We start from the raw sequence: 7,578 nt of genomic DNA, 5'->3' as shown, positions 1-7,578 counted from the left end.
TACCGGAGGATGCAGAGGTGGCTGTTTAAAGCAACAGTGGCCGCACCGTAACCAGCGCTAGCATCTATGAATGCCCTTAACAGCCGGCAATTCTATCAGTATGCGTTTCATACTGGTGTACCTGTGGTACAATGTGCAACTGATTTTTTATCCGCCGCCGGAAGCAGCAGCATCCCGTTGGATGTTTGCTGCCGGATTATGGAGCAGATTGTAGCTCCTAGATGTTTCTTACCTTTGGCTAAACCGAGAAGAGCCCCTGTTCTTATTAAAAGAAATCGCGTGCTGTCGACATGTGCACCATATCATACCATTGTATGATTGTGCACCATGCAAGACAAAATTTGTGTTGATAAATATCTGTGATAAATGTGATTAATTAGTAATAAAAGATGTGATCGTACACCTAACGCGGTCGTGTTTTAAACATATTTTAGTGTGAGACATCCGAAACCGTTTTTGTAATTAGACTCTAGTGGATCCGAGTGTGTTGTATTCTTTAACTTTTAACGGATGTAACGTTATGCAATCACCGGAAAGGATCGGCGGAAGGCTATCATACAGAAAATTACGTACGATATTCATATATCTGTCCTGCTTTACAAGCCGTCTACCATGCTGATCGATTTCCTTGCAAGCTGGGCAGGTCATTCTATTTTAACATTACAGGATCGCAGTCTAACACATGGCGGTAGGTACCGGCTGCGTTAAGGTAAAAGGTTCGCGCCTTCGTCTCTGATTCTACTGGAATTTCGAACCGTTTAGCAGTTCGTACGTTAATTAAACGGACCGGCTAGCTTACTGGCTCAACAACTGGCGCCTAACAGTGGACCTTGTGCTTGCTGAACAGTAGCTCATAGTTGAATAAGACGGACAGCCTGTCTTTATACATCATACATCAGACTCATAGTTGAATAAGACGGACAGCCTGTCTTTATACATCAGACTCGTAATCATTTTCTTTCCATCCATCCGAAGAAAAAGTAAAAATTTTATCAAAAATTGAATATAGAAGTCGTTTCTGAACTTTCAAAAATATTTTTTTCATGCTCACCTTCCTGATCTAGTAACCAACTTCCGCACCTAGGCAGCACCTCTTGGAATAAAGACAAACAATGCCACTTCATACGTTTATCAGATTTTTTCAATATCCACCAATGCAGTGTAGTCATGAAAACTGATGAGACATTATAGAAATGAAATGATAAAATAAGGTTTTATTCGAACACATAAGTGTTAGCAAACTGAAATGAAACTTTGGATGGTCTATTGAATTGAACTTTGGTTTTTCTAGTTCTCGATTTAAATTGAAAGTCTATCTATTTACCACGGTTTATTGTAATGGTTGCTTGTTTAAAAAGAAGCAAACAATTGAACTTTAATTGAATGCAGACGTATAACATTAAATAGAAGCGCATAAATGATCTCTGCTGTATTTCTTTTATTTTTCGAACCTCACTAGCATTTATTCCCAATCTGCTCGTTAAAGGATCTTGCTACACGTGCCGCTTCTATTAAATTCCGGCACTATGTTAAATCGTTCAATGCTTTTTTTGGTTTATTGCACAAAAAACTACTCGAGTGCTCAATACATTAACTGTTGCGAACGCGACAAAATAAAATTGAGCTAAACTGACAGGCATGTAAGAGTTAGATGAAAAACTTTAAATAACTAAATATCTTTGTTTAGGATAAATTATCACCGGCAAATATTATTTTAGGAAAAAACCCTAAACTAACAGAGCGACAAGATTATGATGCGTTATCGGAAATATCTCGAAAAAGGGACAAATCTCGACATATGGTAATCGTAAACTCAGGCCTTGTAATAAAATACGAAAGTGAAGAACACAGGCCGAAAAGGGGTTAACGCTAGAAACCCAACGCATACGTTATCGTTGCGCGATTAGTTTCACGAAAAAAAGGACCTGCGCGAAGATCAAGGCACGGTCGTAAGGCAGTGAAAGGAAAGACCAACTTGATGAATAAACAAACGACGCGCAGGCAATAAGCAATAGTAAAATAGGCATACGCATCTGAACCACGGAAGCACGATGCATTACCCGTGGTCATAAAAGATAAATAATAGGAGCGTAGGTCATACGATCTCCTACACTAGCCGACGTCAGGCAGGTATCAAACGCATCGGCATACCGAGTTAGGATAAAAGAGATCGATGTAATTGCGTTTTCATGCTCTTTTCCCATAGAATTTTAGTATATAAGACAGGATTTTTTAAGAATAAAATCGACTGTAATCCAGACCTCAACGAAGAAACTTGTGTTCATTGTTTGGGTATCCATACAGAATCGGGTAAGTTTCACCTTTGCCTTCCCTCCGGAAATTGGTTACGCACTTTGGTGTCTCCCCCACTCCGTCGGAAGAATTAGGCGAAATAAGCCAAGCAAGAACCACGGTTAGATACTTCTCCTGGTTATCCAGGAAAAAAGGTTAATCGTCTGATCGAGCTACGCATTCCCGTTGTCCACGCCGAGTTAGTGAAGTGCGAGTCCGCCGCTAAAAACTTCTCTTGGTTTTCCAGGAAAAAGGTTAGCCGCCTGATTCAAGCAACTCTGACAAGGCCAGGAATCTGCGCGGAGATCTCCGAATCGACCATTCCTTCGCATGGTCGGTTCAACAACGGTTCGTTATCGAACTAACATTAACATTATTCCAATGCGTTGATGTTCTACATACATATGCCAACTGTTGATCAAAGAGTCCACAATATTACCCAGTATGTAAATAAATTGTAAGATATTTAAGTAACAAAACTTGTTTTTATATTCATGTACAACGGCCCCGCCGTAATGCTACAAAACGATAATCTTATCTAGTAAAAATAAAATTAGCAATACTTCACTGGCAACTCATGGTTTCATAATATAGCATAGGTTAATTATGTCAAAATCGATGTTTGTTTAATTTTTATTTACAGATACAATATCTTATTAATTAATTTATCCTGATATAGAACCAGAGTCACAATAGCGGGCTCATGCTGTTTACTAAGTTACATCAACGTTCTCACCATCATTCTACCAATGGGATGTACAGCCGAAAGTGACGCCAGTTGGGTCCGACCAAAAAGCAAGTTATAAATTTTATTAAAGCATGAAACATCGTCCTGAATAACTAAATCATTTAAATTTTATGAAACATTACGTTTCATAAATGTTTAAAGCAAAAGAAAAACTATTCCAAGTAATTTTGTTCCAATTTTTGTGAAACCAAATCAACACATATGTACGCTCCAAAAAGTGGAATGCGAATGGTCTGATGTTTCTAACATATGAAATGTCATGAAAGATTTTTATCCAAAGCCTTCTCAGTCGTGTTTATTCGTCGCGTATCATTCAGCCACGTGTTTACTGAGAATTTTCTGAAAGTATTTTCATACTAAATGTTAATGGCTAATCCAACCTTTTCTTCTTGCGGCAAAAGGCGCTTCCGGGTGATGTGAAAGATATTCATTAACAAATTCTACTTTTTCAAACATTTACTGCTAGGTGTGTTTTAGCTCTGTTATTCTTAATTCTTGGGTATAGCTTGGTTGCAATTCATTATGGCTATGAGACGAATTTTTTAAATGAGTCTCTATAAAATGTAAATCTTGTTAAAGAAACAATAAATTTAATTCAAAATCAATAATCTCGCATTGTTTATTGCTACACTTTGCCAAAACCATTGTACCGATTTGAATTTAAATTTTTCTGCGTATATGGTAGGTATGAGAATAAGATTTATAGTAGTTTTTATGCCGATAGGTGATCTATAAGTCGGATCATACTGTGCTACCTTATGCTCCGCTATTGAAGACTATATTACAATCAAATGAAAAAATAAATAAATAAAACACACACGTAAGGTTATTTGAAATATTTATTTACTAACAATTTAAGTTGAATCGATACAATTTTGAAAAATTAAAATGCATTTTTTTCATTAGGTAATCATGTACTTCAGGACATCAAGGAGACAAAAATTCCGTGAATGCAGCAGAAAAGTTGATATTCATCAAGCATATCTATGTGCACCAGTTTTGAATTTGTCTCATTTTTTTTTTTTGAGAAACGCTTTCAACCATCTTCATAAGCTATTATTTATTTTTTTATGCATGAGAAGCTTTTATTTATTTGACTGTGTACAAATATAAGTTATAAACGCTTGAGATGAGAAAGACAATGGGGTGGTTAAATTACCATGCAAATACACAATTATGTGTTAGGTTAATTATTATTTCGGTTGTAGTATCCATCTCCAAACATGTAAATATTATTTACAAGGGACAGATAAGTGGTTCAGATATGGCCTCACCAGAGTTATACTAACACCTGTTTGTTCTAAAATAAATCAATAAAAGTTTTGAAAAATCATAAAACATTTTATTTTTAAATACACCTGTTATACTTACGTCACAATTCTACACACAGTTTAATTATTCCTTTTTGCACTATTAAAATGTATCAAAAATAAAATTGATGGAAACCAAAGATTTTTTTTTGGATGAATACATAAGCGTAGAGATCATTTGACATTTTAAAAATATAGATTTCCACGAGTACCTTTCGGAATCGGAAACCTACCATATAAGAGCAAAAACAATTTTCAGAAAGCTAAACCTATAGAAAGTAAAGTATAATACAGCAATAAAGTTTCAGGAATTCATCAAAATTAACAGCTTTTAAAACACAACTAACTTACACGAGCTTAAGGGTTTTTTGTTTTGCTTCTAGAAAAGACTCAAATATTGAAGGAGTGAAGTGCCTAGCTCGCTTTGATTGACTGATTATTTTGCTCTATTTTAATCAGTATATTATTTTTAAGTATTTCTATAAAAGTCATCCGTACGTAAGGCTGACTACCTTTTCTACGGGTAAAATTAAGTCACAGAAAGCCAGAAATGGTAGGCCGAGACCTCTCGAGGTTGTTGTGCCAAAGAAGAAGACTATAAAAGTGTATTGTGTTATTTTCACAATAGAATCTTGATTTGAGCTATTCATGTAAACCGATTGTTTGCACCTTATAAGCAACCGGCATGCCATTCCCGAAGGCGATCACGATCGAATGAATTAATGGAATGCATGCTATGGGTCTAGAATAGGAATAAATATCCCTCAAAAAAGAACAATCAAGCAGTGCACACGTTTCTTACAACACCTCTTAAGACATTATTCTTAGATTTCTCCGCGGCTCTCCCCCGAAGTATGTTGATAAGATAATTTAATAAATTATTCCATATTTTTCCAACTTTTTGAGCATCTTCCATGCCAAATCCAATTTTGAAAATATATAAGGAAGGCCTTATAAAAAACTGGAATGAATATTGAATAAATAGAATGTAATATTATAAATTTAAAAAAATGAAAACAAAATCGTCGATCGTAAAAACTTAAACCCAAATTCACAATTTCTAACTCGTCTATTTGGCCTTCTATAGCTTTCTATGATTTTTGTTACCGGTAACTGGATGATAGTCAGTCTTGCACACCCCCGGACCGTACCAACAGCATAATAGCATGCCAAAAAAGCACGATACGTCACTATCACATTTATCTAAAACATCAAGCTTTTGTTTTATTCCCAAAAACAGATGCTTGTTTAGTTTGATTAGTCAGATGAAACGTATCGTAGACATGAGCTCTATTTAAAAATTAATTTATATTAAGAATAACTAAATCATGATAGAATTCAATATTTATAAATACAACAACCCGTAAAGACAAGCTTCGCGTGTATGGTACGAAATTTTGTGAATGATTCTGTGAAAAACCAGTCAGTAAATAATCAGTTGACATTTGAACGAGGCATAACTTACATCAAAATACTTCTTTGTTCCGAAATATACGTTACATTGCATTTTCAAGGCATATGTTCGAGGTATTCAACCGCTTACCAGTTCATGTAAATAATATTTATATATTTAGAGATGGATACTACAACCTGGCCGAGGACAACAGTGTGGCAAATATCGCACTTCAAGAAAAAATAGATCAGCTAGAGCTAGAGAAAAAGCTGCTGGTCTTACAAAAGGAAGTTTCGGAGATGAAACTACAAAGCAAAGCAGAGAAAAACGAACCTGATTTTAAGACGATCGAGAGTTTGGTTCCCCCGCTCAGCGGACAAAATGGCGTCGATATTGTGATGTGGTTCGAAGAACTGGAAAGAGTTTTTGGATTGCTCAGCGTTGACGAAAAACAGAAGCTGGTAACAACCCTTCGACTGCTTTCTGGGACAGCTCAAGAAATTGCTCGTTCGTCGGGACTATTCGACTACAGCTCTCTGAAACAAACGCTCATCGACACTTTTCAACAAAAATACTCTGTTGAAAGTGTGTATCACCAGTTACGTTGCCGCCGCCTGTCTACAACAGAATCGATCATCAAATACTTCATCGATATGAAGAGCATTGCTAGAAAAGCAAAAATCCCTGAAGGTGAACTGATTGACATCATTATCGAAGGAATAGATGATCCGGTCAATACTGCCGCTATGCGTTTCGCCGCTCGTCGAATGGATGATCTCCTACCTATGCTAAAGAGATATGAAGAAATACGATCACGCCGTCCACCACCATCTGCACCAACGGATAAACGATATGTTCGCAACGCATCGGGTAACAGCGAGCAAATAAAGTGCTACAACTGTCTGCAGCTAGGGCATTATCAGAGCCAATGTCAACGACCTCAACGTCCCTATGGATCGTGCCTTCGGTGTTCACAGACGGGCCATTCACATCGAGAATGTCCAAGCCGTAGTAAAATACCAGCCGCCGCTGTGAATCCAACAAACGAGGACTCGGGCTTTTTACAACAAATTCAAGCCATGCAGGAGGTATGTGTTACGTTTTTAGCTTTAAGCGGGCCAAACAGTTTCCTTCCACGTGTGTTATCTCTTTTCGATTCAGGAAGCCCCAGAAGTTTTATAAATGAAAATTTGGTTCCTCCATGCCTCTTGAAACAACCGGAAAATTCAGGATATTGCGGTTTAGGTAACAGTGCGCTACTATCGCTTGGACAAACTGATTGTCGAATTAAACATCAAAATAATGAAAAAATACATGAGTTTATTATCTTACCGAAAAATTGTATGTCATGGCCTGTTATTATAGGTAGGAACCTTATGCTGAAATTAAACATTTCTCTAGCCATATTTAAACGTCATATTTACGATGAAAGCGCCTTATTAAAGCATAAATTGAAATCGAAAATACCTTCCCTGAAAACACACGTGGTGAAGAAGCTCAGAGATTTAGGCATTCTGAAAGAATCGTGGGGCGATTTACAGGTAGATAAAGGACAACCAGCCAAATTATTGACGTTTCCTCAAGATAATTGCGCAATGAATACTTTCCTGGAAATGTGCGCTATAGACAATTCATCCATTACCAATCCCTCATTTGATATAGGCAAGGATCTTCTAAAGGAACAGATCTCTTTGGTAGCTAGAGCTGTTGAAGAATGTTACTGTAAATTTCCTTCAGAACAAAAATTACCACCGGAGCAAGGAATGAAAATAAGTTTGAATCACAACACTCCAATATTTTGCAAGCCGAGACGTTTGTCTTACGCTGAACGAAAT

The 7,578-nt window shown here is 36.8% G+C and overlaps 1 protein-coding gene across 1 annotated transcript; it reads left to right on the top strand.

The window, feature by feature from the left end:
- Positions 1–6,374: 6,374 nt before the first annotated feature.
- On the top strand, positions 6,375–7,082 carry LOC118515160. The gene is made up of 2 exons (XM_036061866.1): positions 6,375–6,831; positions 6,905–7,082. Exons 1-2 carry the CDS (start codon positions 6,397–6,399, stop codon positions 6,923–6,925), a joined length of 456 nt encoding a protein of 151 aa, XP_035917759.1. The 5' UTR covers positions 6,375–6,396; the 3' UTR covers positions 6,926–7,082.
- The last annotated feature ends 496 nt before the right edge of the window (positions 7,083–7,578 follow it).

The sequence above is a fragment of the Anopheles stephensi genome, assembly GCF_013141755.1.
Source record: "Anopheles stephensi strain Indian chromosome Y unlocalized genomic scaffold, UCI_ANSTEP_V1.0 chrY22, whole genome shotgun sequence".
NCBI lineage: Eukaryota > Metazoa > Arthropoda > Insecta > Diptera > Culicidae > Anopheles > Anopheles stephensi.
This window is presented reverse-complemented; position numbering and strand designations above follow the sequence as displayed.

Bases quoted from the DNA above. Each gene is read 5' to 3' on its own strand.
- LOC118515160 (XM_036061866.1), top strand. From the start codon at position 6,397: ATGAAGAGCATTGCTAGAAAAGCAAAAATCCCTGAAGGTGAACTGATT. The intron at 6,832-6,904 runs GTATGTGTTACG...TTTTCGATTCAG, and splicing joins AAATTCAAGCCATGCAGGAG to GAAGCCCCAGAAGTTTTATA.